This window comes from Daphnia pulicaria, chromosome 1, assembly GCF_021234035.1.
Source record: "Daphnia pulicaria isolate SC F1-1A chromosome 1, SC_F0-13Bv2, whole genome shotgun sequence".
Classification (NCBI taxonomy): domain Eukaryota; kingdom Metazoa; phylum Arthropoda; class Branchiopoda; order Diplostraca; family Daphniidae; genus Daphnia; species Daphnia pulicaria.
In genome coordinates, this window is record NC_060913.1 from 26,579,763 (window position 1) to 26,597,673 (window position 17,911).

Below are 17,911 nucleotides of genomic sequence, written 5' to 3' on the forward strand. Positions count from 1 at the left end.
GGAGCACCGGAATCGATCGCATTCTCTTCTTTTGCCCCAGAAATGTAACACGTACCTCTTGACCAAAAAGATCTAACAGCTCCAGATTCTTCTAGAAACGTACGTAATAAAAGCATTCCCTTCGTTAATTCTACTTCTTCTTCCGATCAAATGGCTAAACGAATCAAATGTTGTTTGGCTTTTACAGAAGGAGGGGAGGAGAATCTGATTATTATTACTATTTTCTCGGCAGGTGGCGGAAGCCCGTTCAATGCTCTTTTCTCCTAATTTCAACGTCAAAATGGCGGGACCGGCGTCCATAACTGGTCGCTATTTACTTGTACCCCAGGAAGTTGTTTCTCCTACCCTCAACAACAAAAAATTGGATCCATTTTTGTGTGTGTTTTTTTTTACAAATGGAAATTCCAAACCTTGTTGGAACAAAACAACAAATTAAAATAAATATTTAAAAATGGGGTTTAAGTCGGTTAAGAGTTTTTTCTTTTTTTTTGGCGGATTTGGTTTCTCGAAATATTTTTTAGGTTAAACCGGCCTGTTATTTTCTACGTTATCTGTTGTTGTTTAGTTTAGTTTTTGATTGATAAGAAAACGATAAGAGGATACACACAAAAAGGGGCCACCACCGCAACGACCGGAGCTGATTGAATTACAAACAAAGTCAATCGACTTATTTTCTCTCTACACGCCTTCGATTCACAACCGGAGCTACACAAACACACACACACACTCCCACAGGTCTACAAAATGGACGTCATCGACGCCGCCGAGCCATCATCTTTACCTCCTCCTCCTTTTCGTTTGAAATCGTGAGGGAATGAAAAAAGACGTCGTCGTCATCGGTCGTCGTCTCTTTTTATTTTCCCTATGAGCTGAACCGGAGCAGAGCCTACAGCTCAACCACACAGATGGCATTTCGTCAAAGGGAATTTTATTTAAAAAAAAAATAGAAAAAGGAAGTGAAACTGGGCAGAAATGAGCAAACACAAAAATGGCCACTGGTTTTCGTCTTTCGGCGGCCGTTTGTAACACGACCTCGTTGTGTGTTTGTACAAGTGGGGCTGGGGTAGAAACAGTCATTGGATCGGTTCAATATTTCACCCCGACAAAATATAATAATGGAGCCATTGTCAACCTCAAAAATTCTAGGTCAATCAACCTTAGGGGCCCCTAGCAGAAATGGCCGACACACGTGTTTCACGATATTTTTTCGCCCAACGAGAGCGTGTGAGAGTTTACCCAAATAAAAACAGGAAGAACATTTTTTGTTTGCTTTTTTTTTACACGCATGGAGAAAGAGGGTTTTTTTTTCTTACTTCCGGTAGCACGAAAAAAAGAAGAAGAAAAAAGTTAATTACGTTCGCGCCATAGAAACCGCCACAGGCGTCACTACCCAAACTAAATTTTTATTTCTTTTTCCCAAAATTTTTCGGCTTTCTCTCTCTCCCAACCAAGCACACAGGAATACAAAATAGCAACCAAGTCTATATGCCAATGAATCTGGCCTTGATGGGTGGTGATAACAAGATCCCGGCAGAAAACGACACGATAAAAAGTAAAAAAAAAGCTAAGCCTCTACAACCCCAGGATAAAATAGACGATGGTATTAAATTTGTACCGTAAAAGTCGTCCCACGAGGCGCCGACATCGAGATGACCACCACGCGGCTGCATCGATTCCATCCCCGGGTAGTCGTCGAATTTCTTCACCGTCTCATGGATTATTTATTCACAATTGTACCAGCAGTTCTTCTTCTTCCAACACTTTCACTTTAGCACATGGTAAGGCAACAACAACCATCACACGTCTTTCATATTATTAATCAACTCGAGTGCCCAGCAACAATTGTAATTATTATCGTCCAATTCTCATGATGCAGTGGAAAAAACAACAAACGTAGAGAGAAACACAAAACAGAAGGGAGGAATGTGTTGGCACGTCCGTTCGCTTGGATGACCCTGACCGTGGTGTTGGTGAGTCCCTGCCCAAAATGGCCGACCGCGCGCTCTCTCGGTCGGTAGCTACCAGCTGTCTGCCCTCAGGGCCAATGGCGTGCACTATGAAATGGACATGTTCTTTTTATTTAAAAAAAGAATGTGTGTGTTATTTTTGTAAACAAGTACTTGAAATGAATTATTTGTTATCTCCACACGAGTTTATTTCGACGTTCAATGGGTTTGGAGATGAAATACGAAAATGAATGAAACGGAATTTTGAGAGAAACTTTGGGTCAATGCTAGGCGTCGCTGCTGTACTTGTCGTTCGTGATGAACGTGACCAACATCTCTTGGCCAACATTTCCAGATTATCAACTCCACTTCTTCTTTTCTTTTTCACATTTTCCTTTAAAGAGATAGTTTAAGATTTTCCATTTAAAAAATGAATAAAAAAATAACTTTTTCTTGTGCATGGAAAAGCAGCTGCTGTATCAAATGACTTTCTAAAGGGACAAACAGCAGCTAAAGGAGTGGTCGCCCGTTCAAGTCTCGAATGTTGTTGCCTCCATTTTTAAAAAGAAACTGATTATTATGGAGAAATTATTAGGAATTATAATAATAAAAAGAGGTTCGTGATGACGGAGCCAAAACATTGTGCTGTGCCCCAACGACGCCAATTTGTCCCGACACTTTTTGTTTCATCTTCACTTGTGTCATTCGATCGTCGAGGGGAAAGACCAAAAAAGAATTTGGCTTTTAATCAGCTTTTTACAAATGAACCGATTCGTCGTGCCAGGATTATTTCACCCGAAAATCAAAAGAAGAAAGTCAAGTGCTGACGGGCGTCAAAGGCGCCGAATTCGATTCATTTCAATCCATTAAGTTTATCGACGACGGGGTCTAGACGTCCAATTCCATTTTTTAAGTGACGTCAAATGGCAACCACTCGGATAAGTTCGGATAAGTTATAACCACCCACTTAAGTTCACATCATAATGAAGAAGGGGGGAGGAGGAGAAAAACAAAAAAAGGAAAGAAAAGGCTTATTTAGTTGCCACGACTCAAGTTTGATTTAAAGAACACACAATTAAGGTTGAATGGCTGGACAGGCATGCTGGAGTCGTTGCATTTGCGCTGCTGCTGCCTTTTGCTTGTCCAGTTGAATTCTAAGATCTTTGGGTAGATCCTCGTCAGGATGATAAAAATCAGGTCTCTCTGCGGTGATGACGGTGTTGGTTCCGTCGCGGAAGGATAAACTGTAGAGTTTACGCTTCGTGAAGCCTCGATAGTGGCCGCCGTAGCTCTTGCCGTCCGTCCACAAGACTTCGACGGCGGCTCCCGCAATGGGAGGCCCGTCCTCTTTGCAATTGTAATTCTTGATGTCTTCCGGATAAGTATCTTGGCTGTTAGTCCCATCGTTGAAATCGACAGAATAGTACGTGACCGTCTGAGTATTGTCCGTCACATCAGCCTGTCAAATGAACCAACCAGTCGTGTTAAAGAGCTAAGCTTGCCAATAATAAGAAATAAAAACGTAAAAACTCACCAGATGATATTCACCCGATTCGGGATGTTTGGCGTAGACTTGCTGGCCGACAGACACATGAACAGGAGCCTTCTTTCTGAAGGCGGATGTGGTCGATCGAGGAGTGTGGCTGGTATTGCAGCAGTTGGCGGAAAAGTAGTCGCCATTCTGACTAATCGTGAACCGTACACCGTTGACTAGGCCGCACAGGGGATGGAACGCCCGTCCACATTGTTTGACACAAGGAAGGCAGCTGCCGTGATGCCAGGTGACACTGTTGGCGCCGTAATCGGACTGGTTGATGGAGCAGTAGCTGCAATTCAGGAACACGTAGTCCTTCCAGCCCAGTGGACTGATAAAGATGGGCTCGCGATTGTCCGGATTAACGAAGGAAACACCCGGGAAGCAAATTGTACACACAACGTGAGCCCAGCGGCCGTCAGTCGTCCCTTTGAGTAGTCCACCTCGCTTCTGGCAGAGGCAGCATTTGATCAATTGAAGGTCAGTCGGGGTGCGTTCGCAGCGCCGGCAGATCCATTTGTCGGTCACCGTCGACTCTGCCAGTCCGCAACACTTAGCGTGGACGCAGATGCAACACGACGAGCAGCGCAAGAGGATCGACGAGGTGATTTCATGCCGATCCGAGCCAAACAATGCATCCGGCAACACAACGGCAGACCATTTCGGTGGTTGGTCCGGTGATTGTAGAGGTTTCTGTGGCGTCCAGGGTCTGAGGACACTGCAGACGCAACAGTACGGCTCCTGCTGGCTGTTCAACACGTTGAATTCACATTCATTCGTCCAGGTCCAATCCTTTTGCTTCTCCCACATGATTGTCCTGTCAGATAAATAATAAACAAATGAATTGTATAAAACGATTCAAAATTAAATTAAAATTTCTTTACAGGTTGGTGGAAACGTCTCTGGAATCGAGGCCTTTGCGTGGACTCTTTTGTTTTCTCGACCGACGCTCGTCACCACCACCCGAACTGGATGGAGGTGGCGATTGATTGTTGGTCGAGGTGATGCAGGTAAACTGTTTTCGATGGAGATCATCCGTCGTATTGCTGGCCGGATTGGCGTCCGTGCCGGGACACGGCGGCGCACAACTCGTCACAGAAGATGACGAACTGACGCCAAACTGAGTGCCAGGAACGAGGCAGGATTTGATGTGAGAGTTGGGCGACGGTTTCTGTATTCTCGTTTTACTAAACACATCCTGAGATGCTGAAGAAGACTCTTCCATCTTGGCGGCTGGATAACTATCAAAAAATAATAAAACTCGATTACTATCAGGGACACAGCAGTGTCTCAAATGACAAAACCAAAAATGACAAAAGTTAAAGTAAACTACACAATCCTTCAGAATAAATGTTGCTAAGGATCCTACAGCTAGCAAGCTTTTTCAAGGTAGACAACTAAAGTTCTACAACAGGAAAGTTAAGACATAGTCACCAACTAACTAAGTCTGACAGTTAGAAAAATGAACATAGTTGCCTGATTTGTTCTGAAGTGTTTCTTACAAAACGCCAACTCTCCTGCCATTGACGTCCTCTGTACGGGGAAAAAAGATACAACATTTAATACGACATGATTCAACCGGATGAAAACAAGAGACTCACTCTGTTCTTGGCAGAAGCTGAATGAATGCTTCCGGACGAAATCAGGAACGCAGCGGTGAGGAACATCAACAAGTTGGCCATCATATTCTCATCACCTGGTCTCTTCCAAGTAGTTTGCTGAGATCGTTGTGCAAGTCTCGACACTCGGCCGGCAACTGAACACGTGCAGACTAGAGTCGTAGGCTTTTCTAACCTATCCTCTATGGTGACTACCTGGATAAGTGCCGGGCAAACAAAGAACACGTAAGAGGCTGCTGAATATGTGAGTAGTATACAAGAGTCTTGTGTTACAGGAGGAGGAGGTTGCTGCCAAAGTCTTTTACAAAAAGAAGAAGAAGAAGATTTCGACGTTTTTCTCTCTCGCCTCTGGAGGTCGGAAACCCCCCCGCGCTCTCACTCTCTTCCTTCCTCTTTTAAAGTCAACGTGGCGCAACCAAATACGCCCATCGTCGTTAAGGTGCAACGACACGTGATGTTTTTAACGATCCCGATTCAATATATGCAATATCTTGTGTGGCTGAATGGAAACCAAGACTTCTCGATATCGTCAACAGACCGGAATCGTTACTGCGACAAAAATTGAAGTGAAAATTAAAAAAAAAAAATATGCAAATAAGTAAGAAATGGCGTGTTGGTTAGGAGTACTTGATTCTCGTTTCTTCACGTGACGCCATGGAATTGTGTGAAGGTGATGAAAGTCACGCTGGATCAAACACGCACTACAACCATGGCTTCCTAATTCCCCAAGTTCACGGCCAGGGAGGGGAAAGCGAATGATATACATGCCAGGCACATAACGTGAGTAATCCATCATTATTATGGACAACGGAATCAACACGAAAGACGGGAAGAGTTGTGGGCTCTGTCACTTAATTCCTGCGTCAGTTTAGAGTTGACTTTTGACTGAAAACAACATTGCAATAAAAAACTAGAAACTTCCCAAGTTAAAAATAATAATCTCAATCAAATTACCATTTCAGAAAATATTCTTCAGACTAAGCTTCAAAGTCTTGCTTATACACTTCTCGAAAACACCACCTGCATAGACTGCATGCTGATGCATCACATTATCACCACGTCCTGATGGGAAAAATCAAAATCATTAAATAACATATAAACCTGTATCAGATGTAAAAAAACAAAACAAACATGTTATGTAAGACAAGAGAGAAAATAATCGTGGCAAGTTTAAATTAAAATTTAGATCAAATCAGCAGCAGCAAATTCTTAAAATCTTAAGACAAGGTTGTAAAAGGGAGTTGGTGTTCTAGTTTAATCTAAAAGAAAGTTTCAATTCAGCACAAGCTTATCAGTGAGACAAGTCTCTTTTCATAAAACTCTATAGCCACTACAACATTCTAATTAGACCTCAAATTACCATTTCAAGATGTATTTTTTGTAGTTACACTTCAGGTAACACTTCTCCACTTCAGGATGACATCAGCGCTGTAGACTGCTTCCAGAAGCTGCAGCTCAACTTGACTTGAACTCCCTTTCACCAGCTGGCTGCAACAAAGCCACCTGCATGACAGCAATAAAACTCAGACTTTGCCATCTTCTCAAATTCTTCAATAGATAAGGAAAGGGATCTCTAACTTAAACAGTAACTAATAAAATCAAGGCAAATTTATACATTTTCAATCTGCATGGGATAGCATTTACTTGTGTTCAACATAAAACATGCTAACCTCTTTATTTAGTTTACAAGTACTTGATTACCTATTCAGATTTCTTCTTTTCATCACATTTGCCATAGTAGAGACCCTCTCAAAGACGCAACTTCATGCAAAGGCAGTGAACACGTAGTGAAAGGGAAGATCTTTGACATGCTTTGACAAATAGGTTGAAGAAGATTAACAAATGGACTTTTCGAAAAGTGCAAACTCTTAAGATTCACTTACTCGTTTTAAATGGTTCACTATCGGTTCAGCTTGGTCGAATGGCGTGGAAACATCTCATCTAGTGACGAAACGTGCATAATACAGCAAGAGCAAGAGACGACATTTTGGGAAATTGAACGGCAGGCCATATGATCAAACGGAATTGCCAAGTATAAATTCCAGTACACGTTACCTGTAAATTCACCAAACACAAAATTTCAATTTTAAATAACCTTGTAGAAGAAAAGCAGAAAATGTCAGGAAAGAAATTAACCAGCACTTTGAAAACAAAAACAAACCCCCTACATCCCTAAACACTTTAATCCCTAAAAACACTGGAATATTTAGCCACCTAGTGACAGCCTTTGCAACCGCGGACTGCGTTTTTGATTTCATACTTTGGACGACTCGACTCCAGCTTACCAGCTGATTCTGGATTCGAAACTCGAGAGCACGAGAGGTTGTGATTGCGTGACTGTAGCATCCTGATTATTAGATTGTGTATCGTGAATTCGTGACTGCTTATGACAGAATTGACTCGGAACTCGGAAGTTCGTACTCGTACCTTCCTTTGGTTGAGAAAAAGCTTGAAATACCTTGACTTCGCTCGAGTACCAGTTGGCTGTTGGCATTTGCAAGAGTATTGAAGACTTCAAATTTTTCTTCAGTTTCTCAGTCAGGCGTAATATTATTCTACTGATGTGTGTCAATTTTTCATAATTAACTGTGATCAATTTGTGTTCCTTAGATTCAGTGAGTGAAAAATGAGTAATACTCCAGAACACAGTTCAAGGAAAGATAACAGAGTGAAACGGAGGAAACTATTTTCTGGTGAAGAAGAAAGTCAAGGAACTGCAGCAGAAAGTCACTCTTCCAATGAAGAAAGGGCAGGGAGATGGGAGCGTGCTTCTACATCCAAAAGTGTTGATGCTCTGGAAATGAAAAGTTCTGTTGTCGAAGAAGAAAATTGTTTCTACCAGGTAAATAAGGAAATTTGTGTCCGATGTCTTACCATTAATCTTTTAAACATGTGTTGTTTGTAGAATGCAGCACAGGCCTCTCCCACACAATGCCCTAAAGCTGGAGACGTGACGCCTAAACATAGTCTGCGTATAAAAACACCGGTAATTACACATTCAAATTTAAACTACGTGCCAGATTTAAACTTAATTTAACCTTTGAATGCTTTTCGATACAGGTTAAGAACTCCGTCCCAGAGATGAAAAAAGGATTCGGAGATTGGAGCATCGAAGAACAAGAAAGACTCCTCTCCATCCTTAAAATCGGTTTTGATGGAGATTTCAAGAAATTGGCGGCCCAATTCCCCAACCAAACTGTTGATAGCGTACGCTATCTATTCACTCAATTTGAGGAAGACCGGGAGAAATCTGCTTGGGAAATTGTTTTGAACACAAAAATTGAAGAACTGCGCCAGATGAAAGGTGTTGACTACTCGGCCAATTTGCCACTGTCCTTTCAACTGCACTCTGAAACATACCCAGCTCAATCTCCAGTCGGAAGGGTCGACTATGGAGCCATTCACGCCAACATAGCAGCATTGATGCGGGGTGAAATAATCGACAATCTTGACCCAGTGACAAAGATGCACTTTATCGGGCTGTGGAATGTGCACAAACAACGTATCCTGGCTGGACCAGAAGTTCCCTTTCCGGAATTCAAACCAAAAGAGGGATCTGCCCTCGAAAGGAAGTTGGAGTTAACGGAACGAAGATCCGAGCAATGGTCTGCTGACGAGTTGGCAGCTAAGGAAACTATTCTTTCGGAAGACGTTTCTACTATCGAAGAGTTTTACATGTCGCATGCATCACTTAACCCTTCTGATGGCTAAACTTGAGCTTTAAAATTATTTAAAGAAAATTGAAATTCGATGTTACGTGTTTTGCTTGAAATCGTTTCGGCTTAAACTGTGTTTTCATAAATTCAACCTGCCATTGCATACTAATCAATTACTTGTCCAATATTTCATTGAGAATTGTCTACGCAAGAAAACCGGAAAATAAATGTTGGCTCAGAATTATTGTTAGGTTTACTGTTCAATGAGTAGGACTATTATTATTATTTTAAAATAGCGAAACTTTAACTCTTATAAAGATTCAATGCTTTTCGGGTGGGGAATGAAGATGAAAGAAAACCAAGCACAAAATTTCAAACCAATAAAAGCTGAATAACAACTATATCTGGATGGTTAATAAATTTAAAAAATTTTATGCTTGGGATTACGTTGGCTAATCCCCGCCGATTTGGTTTTTGTAAGAAACGCCCGAGAATGAAATAATAATAAAACGCTTACTACGTTTTACCGTGTCTCCCTTGGCAATTTAAAAATGTTGGAAACCTCTCGTTTTTCTCACGTGGATACATGTCTCTAGCCCATAAGACATGCAATTGGTAATTTTTTCACAAAACCAAAACAAAACACAAATTTTAAAATCCTGGGCAATACCGCGACGGGTTCGACGGGTGAAGCGTGAGAAAATTGAAAAATTCTAGATTACGAAGAGATTTTCACATTTGATAAAATTAAAAAAATAAAGCAACCTGTTCTCTACGACCATCAAAGAGTGTTGAAAATATTGATATTAACCGATAAAAAATTACGATAACTGATTAAAAGATAAAGTGTAAATTAATAATTTAAGCTTTTTAACATCTTGACAGCAGTCAGCAGTAAATCGAAATCATTTACAGCTCCTGATACGTGACATTCAAACTGAAAATAAGGATATGTAGTAAGGAGCTAGGTTAACAAATTGAAAACAAATCTGTCGAAATCTTTGGTCGTTTTCTTTCTATTTGTTATTCCTAGGTAAAACGTTCGCGTACTTGAAATCAGATTTCAACTCACGTTCTTAGTTTTCATTCAAAAATTTAAAAAAGCAGCAAAAACCAATTCAATTAGGAAGATTATTTGGCCGTATGACAATGTTATCGAACTGACTTAACAATTTGTCGACAACAGAATAAAATTGCGTAAACAAAGGTGCGCTTTCTTTTATGCTGCATTACTAAAACGCAAAGAGAAACACTAGGTTATTACGCATGCCAATGACACGACATTCGTTTGGATTGCGATTGAAAGAAATTCGGCAGTGGACCAGTCTGTATTTAGGATAACTAACCCAAAGTTTTACTATTTCTAATCGAGTTTCTTTCCATCTTTGCTCGAGTCTTTGTGTTCAAATGCGGAAGAAAAAAAAGCATGAAAAGGATTTAGGGCTACATCGCATCGTCAACTTCCTGAAACGATAATTACCACTACAAATTAAAAAAAAAAAAAATAATAATAAATGATTCATCAATCTTTCTTTGTTCGATAAATCTGAATATCGGTCACTTGTTGCGTCAACTTTTGAGATACCGGTATTGGCCGTTTAGATAGACAACTAGATAACTGCACAGTGCAGAGTAGTCCAGCACAAAGAAGTCAAAACCTATCGCAAGGTATAAAATAGTCAACAGGACACATGTAGAAACGAACCAGTTGAACTAACTCGTAGGAACGACCGAGGAATTCAAAAAAGATAAATCGGAAACAAATTCTTATTTCATTTTCCAGTTACGATACGACTAAAGCAAATAAGTACTTAAAGAAATCATTTGCTGAAGTTTACTAGCAGATTGAAAAAACTGAATCAATCCTACCGTAATATGGTGAATGCAGATGCAAATGCCCGCATCAAACGCCAGGTAGAAGTTTACGATTAAAAAACAAACACCAGGCCTGATTCCATTGGGAAGATTGATCATTGATGCCTGTAAATAAAATTTTTAAGACAATTTTTAAGACAATTTTTAAGACAATTTTGAAGACTTTAAATAATTTAAGACAACTGTGTAATGCAAGTCTGGGCAGAAGTTCCCCACAAAAGATCTAATCTGAACTCTCACTGTTTACCACACTTCAACAAAGTAACAAACTCCATATCTTACAACTTCAACTTGACTACTCAACTGAAACTATATCGATCACCAACTCAGCATCTGTTGTCAAACTTAATATTTTTTTATAATCTACAATTTCAAATTATAAAGCTATAATGTGGCAAAGTCATGGCTATGGTGAAAAAAGTAATTGATGACATTTACCCTGATTTTGAGAGTGATCCCACGGATTCCACAAGTTGTTTTTTTCTTGATGTGTCAATGGAATACTCTGGAATCCATCCCTCCAGGAAATTTGTGTAGACAGGTGATGAAACCTAAGAATTGAAAAGAAATCTACAAAATTAGCAACTGGTCATAATTATCAACTTATAAATATTGTGTGTGGTATTAAGAAAATTCTATTACTGGAGTATCGGTCACTGTTAAAACACCAATAAGAAATAGACAAAATTAACAAAATTAAAAAGCTGACAGCTTTTGAGTTAAAATCTATTGCTCCCAGAATCTGGGAGGTGAACCGAGTAATAGCGTTTCTGGCTATTGCCCCCATTATGCTCTGTAAACTGTGAACATACTCTTAATAGGGCTAAACAGATATCTAAATTTGCTTTTTAAATTGATTTTCTCTATAGAAGCACTTAATCAAAACGATTAATAAAATTTCGTAGTAGGATACTTACGAACTTTAATTTTTTTCGTTTTGGTCCAGTTGACGGCACAAGTACGACCAGAGTACGACTGAGTTAACTTAGTACAGAGTCTACGATAATTTTGACAGCTGACAGCAAATTGCTAAAAAAAAGAGCAGCCTGTAGCTCCACCTAGTGGCGAATTGTAACATTAGAAATTGCACGTTTTTTTCAAGCGCGCATTTTCAAAAAAAAATCTGAAATCATACTGGACTACATAAAGAATTGCACATGTTAAAAGAATTTTAATTCAACTTCAATTTTCAAGATGTTCAAGAATTGTTTTGCAAACATTAATTCTTTGAATTAGATTATCTGAACTGGCAGTTTCTAGATAAGCACTTCTGACATCTCGTAATGCTTGAATCAATTCTTTTTTAAATTTGATTTTTTGTTTGATTGATAACTATGGAAAAAGGGAATGGAAATACAGCTGAAGTATTTCTAACATATCCTCTATATCTTGACAGTCTCCTCGAGGCGGTTGGAATCGATGTTGTTGGATTTGCCAGTAGTCAAATAGTTCAGTTTTTGTAAGGAAATGCATGGACAATTCTTGAAGTAAAAGCTTGCTAGACATTTCCACCTAGGAAAAAAATTCACATTTCATGAGTTATTAAGTGTCATTACAGGTTCTGTTTTGTAGTGCGAAAGCAATAAACCAACAAAGGATGGATGGCGAAATTTGGTTTTAGAAATGGGGAAAAGCGAAGCGTCATCTAGATGGTAAATTTGAACTGAAGCATTCAAAATATTCAATGTGATAATCTTACCAAGTTTTTGAAGGAAATTTCCAATCACTGCTATTCCAGCTAGAAGGATTGAAATTACACAATGTATTAACCCGTGAAGAAGACAAAACAGTCCAGCAGTCCAGCGTATGTATTCCCGTGACTGCAACACCAGTAATATGTAAAATTGATCCAGTATCCAGTCTGTCCACATGGAACGCTAAACTTGGGGGATTAAAAATAAATAAATTCTAATAAAAAAAAAGGCCAATTAAGATATGGTTATTCAACTGTTATTCATAATTAACCACAGTAATAACTTGATGATTAGATTTTAAACACTTTCCAAACCGAATAAAGTGAAAATGACACCAAGCGTGTTACAATAGAGATAAACGGCAATAAGAACAATGCACTTTGACCGTCCCTCCATAGCTCATTTTTTAAAATGATTTTAAGATCATTCGGATGATTTTAAACATCCGACACTTTGAATTATTAGCGAGAAAAGGTATCATAGGTATCATCATCAAAAAAAAAATGTGTGATTTAAACTACAACAAAGAAGAAAGAGAAGCTAAGATTTTAACTGAAGGTTAATCCTGGTTTTAAAAAATCAATTACTATCAAGCAGTAAATTCTCGCGATAATAACAAAAATGAAACAAGTATAGGTAAACTATGAAACCTCTCTGTGTCGGTAAGCAAGCTTTTTTAATCAGCCAGACAATTAGAAAGTTGATTGAAATAATTACTTCAGTTGTTCATGTTTCTTCATTTGACGAAACACACAGCAGTACAGGTAGCAAGAGGAACACCCTATACCAGCTGGCTACATCAAATCCATGTGTACATTGGACAGCAACGACGAAGCTCAAACTTTACCAGACTGTCTATCACAAAAAAAAAACTCGATTACTATCAGGGACACGGCAGTGTCTCAAATGACAAAAGTTAAAGTTAACTACACAATCCTTCGGAATAAATGTTTCTAAGGATCCTACAGCTAGCAAGCTTTTTCAAGGTAGACAACTAAAGTTCTACAACAGGAAAGTTAAGACATAGTCACCAACTAACTAAGTCTGACAGTTAGAAAAATGAACATAGTTGCCTGATTTGTTCTGAAGTGTTTCTTACAAAACGCCAACTCTCCTGCCATTGACGTCCTCTGTACGGGGAAAAAAGATACAACATTTAATACGACATGATTCAACCGGATGAAAACAAGAGACTCACTCTGTTCTTGGCAGAAGCTGAATGAATGCTTCCGGACGAAATCAGGAACGCAGCGGTGAGGAACATCAACAAGTTGGCCATCATATTCTCATCACCTGGTCTCTTCCAAGTAGTTTGCTGAGATCGTTGTGCAAGTCTCGACACTCGGCCGGCAACTGAACACGTGCAGACTAGAGTCGTAGGCTTTTCTAACCTATCCTCTATGGTGACTACCTGGATAAGTGCCGGGCAAACAAAGAACACGTAAGAGGCTGCTGAATATGTGAGTAGTATACAAGAGTCTTGTGTTACAGGAGGAGGAGGTTGCTGCCAAAGTCTTTTACAAAAAGAAGAAGAAGAAGATTTCGACGTTTTTCTCTCTCGCCTCTGGAGGTCGGAAACCCCCCCGCGCTCTCACTCTCTTCCTTCCTCTTTTAAAGTCAACGTGGCGCAACCAAATACGCCCATCGTCGTTAAGGTGCAACGACACGTGATGTTTTTAACGATCCCGATTCAATATATGCAATATCTTGTGTGGCTGAATGGAAACCAAGACTTCTCGATATCGTCAACAGACCGGAATCGTTACTGCGACAAAAATTGAAGTGAAAATTAAAAAAAAAAAATATGCAAATAAGTAAGAAATGGCGTGTTGGTTAGGAGTACTTGATTCTCGTTTCTTCACGTGACGCCATGGAATTGTGTGAAGGTGATGAAAGTCACGCTGGATCAAACACGCACTACAACCATGGCTTCCTAATTCCCCAAGTTCACGGCCAGGGAGGGGAAAGCGAATGATATACATGCCAGGCACATAACGTGAGTAATCCATCATTATTATGGACAACGGAATCAACACGAAAGACGGGAAGAGTTGTGGGCTCTGTCACTTAATTCCTGCGTCAGTTTAGAGTTGACTTTTGACTGAAAACAACATTGCAATAAAAAACTAGAAACTTCCCAAGTTAAAAATAATAATCTCAATCAAATTACCATTTCAGAAAATATTCTTCAGACTAAGCTTCAAAGTCTTGCTTATACACTTCTCGAAAACACCACCTGCATAGACTGCATGCTGATGCATCACATTATCACCACGTCCTGATGGGAAAAAGCAAAATCATTAAATAACATATAAACCTGTATCAGATGTAAAAAAAAACAAACAAACATGTTATGTAAGACAAGAGAGAAAATAATCGTGGCAAGTTTAAATTAAAATTTAGATCAAATCAGCAGCAGCAAATTCTTAAAATCTTAAGACAAGGTTGTAAAAGGGAGTTGGTGTTCTAGTTTAATCTAAAAGAAAGTTTCAATTCAGCACAAGCTTATCAGTGAGACAAGTCTCTTTTCATAAAACTCTATAGCCACTACAACATTCTAATTAGACCTCAAATTACCATTTCAAGATGTATTTTTTGTAGTTACACTTCAGGTAACACTTCTCCACTTCAGGATGACATCAGCGCTGTAGACTGCTTCCAGAAGCTGCAGCTCAACTTGACTTGAACTCCCTTTCACCAGCTGGCTGCAACAAAGCCACCTGCATGACAGCAATAAAACTCAGACTTTGCCATCTTCTCAAATTCTTCAATAGATAAGGAAAGGGATCTCTAACTTAAACATTAACTAATAAAATCAAGGCAAATTTATACATATTGATTCTGCATGGGATAGCATTTACTTGTGTTCAACATAAAACATGCTAACCTCTTTATTTAGTTTACAAGTACTTGATTACCTATTCAGATTTCCTCTTTTCATCACATTTGCCATAGTAGAGACCCTCTCAAAGACGCAACTTCATGCAAAGGCAGTGAACACGTAGTGAAAGGGAAGATCTTTGACATGCTTTGACAAATAGGTTGAAGAAGATTAACAAATGGACTTTTCGAAAAGTGCAAACTCTTAAGATTCACTTACTCGTTTTAAATGGTTCACTATCGGTTCAGCTTGGTCGAATGGCGTGGAAACATCTCATCTAGTGACGAAACGTGCATAATACAGCAAAAGCAAGAGACGACATTTTGGGAAATTGAACGGCAGGCCATATGATCAAACGGAATTGCCAAGTATAAATTCCAGTACACGTTACCTGTAAATTCACCAAACACAAAATTTCATTTTTAAATAACCTTGTAGAAGAATAGCAGAAAATGTCAGGAAAGAAAGTAACCAGCACTTTGAAAACAAAAACAAACCCCCTACATCCCTAAACACCTTAATCCCTAAACACACTGGAATATTTAGCCACCTAGTGACAGCCTTTGCAACCGCGGACTGCGTTTTTGATTTCATACTTTGGACGATGAACGACTAAAGGATCAACATTAAGAAAGCCGACGAGAAATTGCAAGAAATTGTAAAAGAGGCAAAACGAGTTGCAGCGGAAAGGGATAAAATCTCCGTCGAATTCGTGACAAATTTCAAAACAATGTCGACAAAAATTTTATACCCAACGGGCTAATAATGGGGATCAGCGTCACCTAGGGCCCGAAAAACCAACCATTTTTTAACACATTTAAAGCCCGTTGGGCATAAAATGAAGGTAAAAATCAACAAAATTCACGAACTATGCCGAATTATTGCGGGCAAAATAAACATTTAACCTCTCTTATTTTCACATATAGTGTCAATCAAGATTCCTTAAATAATTAAAAAAAAAACGGCTACTCTACGAAGTAGCAGATTTTTGCTTCCGATTTTTGAAGTCAGAAGCTTTTACACACTTAAAAGCTATTTTAATGTATTTAAAAATAATTTTTTTTAAAAACAAATACAACAAAACGAAAGCTCGTAAAAAAACTGTTTAAGAAACTTATATTTTAATTTCTTTAAAAGTTAATTGATAGGTACAAAAATAAAAAAACGCCGGTAGAAAATCCTCTACGGCAAAATGAAAAAAATCGATTTTCATTTTGCTGTATCTTGAAAACTACTTGTCCAAAAACAATAAAATTTTGGAAATCAATGTTTCATAACGATATGAATCCACTGTCCAAATTTCAAAAAAATCGGTGACTTACCGGCGCCCAAGATCTGACGGATCGGCGTGGATTAACCCTCGACTCGTAGCAAGCCTAACAAGAAGAAGAAGAAGCCTGAAACAAGTGAAGTGGAAAAGGTCTGTCAGTCCGACCACTTAGGCTATATTTAGTTCTAGCAAAGAAAATTTGTTTGACTTTGACGACGTCTTTGCGAGCCATGAACTTGGAATTGATACAAGTTCCGGCTGATGGGTAAATCTCCATTAAAAATAACAATTGTTTTTTTTTCTTATTTACCAACACTTTGTTTTTCCTTTAGAAAGAAATTTTTGGTTTTACGCTCTGGCACTACAGCTTTACGATGTTATGGACTTCCATTACTTCATCCGACAATCCGTCGTGGAACACATGCAGTTGCACTCCGACCATTATGAACCGTTTCATACTTCGAAGAAACCCTTTACCCAATACGGTATTTTTGTTTACTGTCATCCTATGTGATCTAACAAATTTAACGTGTTGGTTTGTTCTCTTGTAGTATCTATTTGCAAAAATGATCATGGATACAGCCACACACAAGGTTATAACGGAAGGAAATGATCGGGAAATGATGATAAGACGGATGGAGCCAACAAAGGACTGCAGGCTTCTGGCAAAGTAAGTATTGGTGATTCATTTCGATAAAAAGAAAAGGAAACAAGCTTACTATACTGCTGAATTTAGGCGAAAAACGAAGAAAACAAACCAACAAAACTGAAGGGCATCCCAAAATTAGAAGATGCTCACTATGCTTGTTTCGAACGGTATATGAAAATTGAGTTTCCCCATGTATATTGTCGGAGCTGATAGCGCCTTTGATCATGATTTGGAAAAGGCGCTATTCAATATTAAATGCAATACATTATTATTATTATTATTATGCTGGGACACAATAATCAATCGATTGTACTTTATAGGATAGGAATGCTTAGCCACCAGCTCAAGCAGTTTGAGATCAACGGTGAAAAAACAGTTATTCAAAACCCAAGCGAGAATCAGCGTAAAGAGAACGAAAAAAGTACCTTTGAACTCTACGAAGTCTACGCAATTGATGTTCTCTTAAGCTCTGGAGAGGGAAAGGTAAGTTTATACGAAATATATTGATCAAAAAGAAAAATCTTTTATTATTGACTCAAGACTTCGTTGGCAGCAACAACGTAAGTTTGCTCATCCCCAATGGCCAATTTGGAACTCGGCATCAGGTATATTATTATTTATTAAGTGGTATTTTTATGACGATTTCTTTTTTAATTTCTGAACCTGCTTCCTCCGAAGCTAATCCTACAAAGTCTTCGACAAAGAAAAAATCTCGCCAGGATTCAGAGGATGAAATGTTTGTTTCCAAACCCACGGAGGATGAAGGAGGAACATCGCTCCATAAGCC

The 17,911-nt window shown here is 39.0% G+C and overlaps 2 protein-coding genes and 1 long non-coding RNA gene across 27 annotated transcripts in view; 1 reads left to right on the plus strand and 2 right to left on the minus strand.

Moving 5' to 3' along the window:
• Positions 1-2,767: 2,767 nt before the first annotated feature.
• The window catches only part of LOC124315050 (lysine-specific demethylase 4C-like), a 291,933-nt gene continuing 276,789 nt past the window's right edge, over positions 2,768-17,911 (minus strand). For 7 of the 21 annotated variants that reach the window (XM_046780418.1, XM_046780427.1, XM_046780437.1 and 4 more), the window contains 3 exons: positions 4,365-4,723; positions 3,481-4,297; positions 2,768-3,405 (listed from right to left, as the gene is read on the minus strand). In XM_046780418.1, the coding sequence (XP_046636374.1) occupies positions 3,022-3,405; positions 3,481-4,297; positions 4,365-4,723 (1,560 nt within the window). In that variant the 3' untranslated portion in view covers positions 2,768-3,021. The other 14 variants (XM_046780413.1, XM_046780412.1, XM_046780584.1 and 11 more) reach the window with 12 other exon arrangements.
• LOC124316056 lies at positions 7,543-8,850 on the plus strand. Its single transcript, XM_046781799.1, has 4 exons — positions 7,543-7,640; positions 7,706-7,941; positions 8,005-8,085; positions 8,160-8,850. Exons 2-4 carry the CDS (start codon positions 7,726-7,728, stop codon positions 8,808-8,810), a joined length of 948 nt encoding a protein of 315 aa, XP_046637755.1. The 5' UTR covers positions 7,543-7,640; positions 7,706-7,725; the 3' UTR covers positions 8,811-8,850.
• Positions 13,392-16,043, minus strand: LOC124318772. 5 transcript variants are annotated; one of them, XR_006912468.1, is made up of 8 exons: positions 15,957-16,043; positions 15,425-15,596; positions 15,243-15,352; positions 14,902-15,044; positions 14,495-14,602; positions 14,168-14,425; positions 13,523-14,089; positions 13,392-13,454 (listed from the first exon to the last, which is right to left on the minus strand). It is a non-coding gene; the product is annotated as an uncharacterized LOC124318772 (long non-coding RNA). The 5 variants fall into 5 exon arrangements; XR_006912462.1 differs by lacking the exon at positions 15,957-16,043 and having other exon boundaries at positions 13,523-13,735; positions 13,814-14,089; positions 15,425-15,779; XR_006912474.1 differs by lacking the exon at positions 15,957-16,043 and adding an exon at positions 15,597-15,641 and having other exon boundaries at positions 15,425-15,482.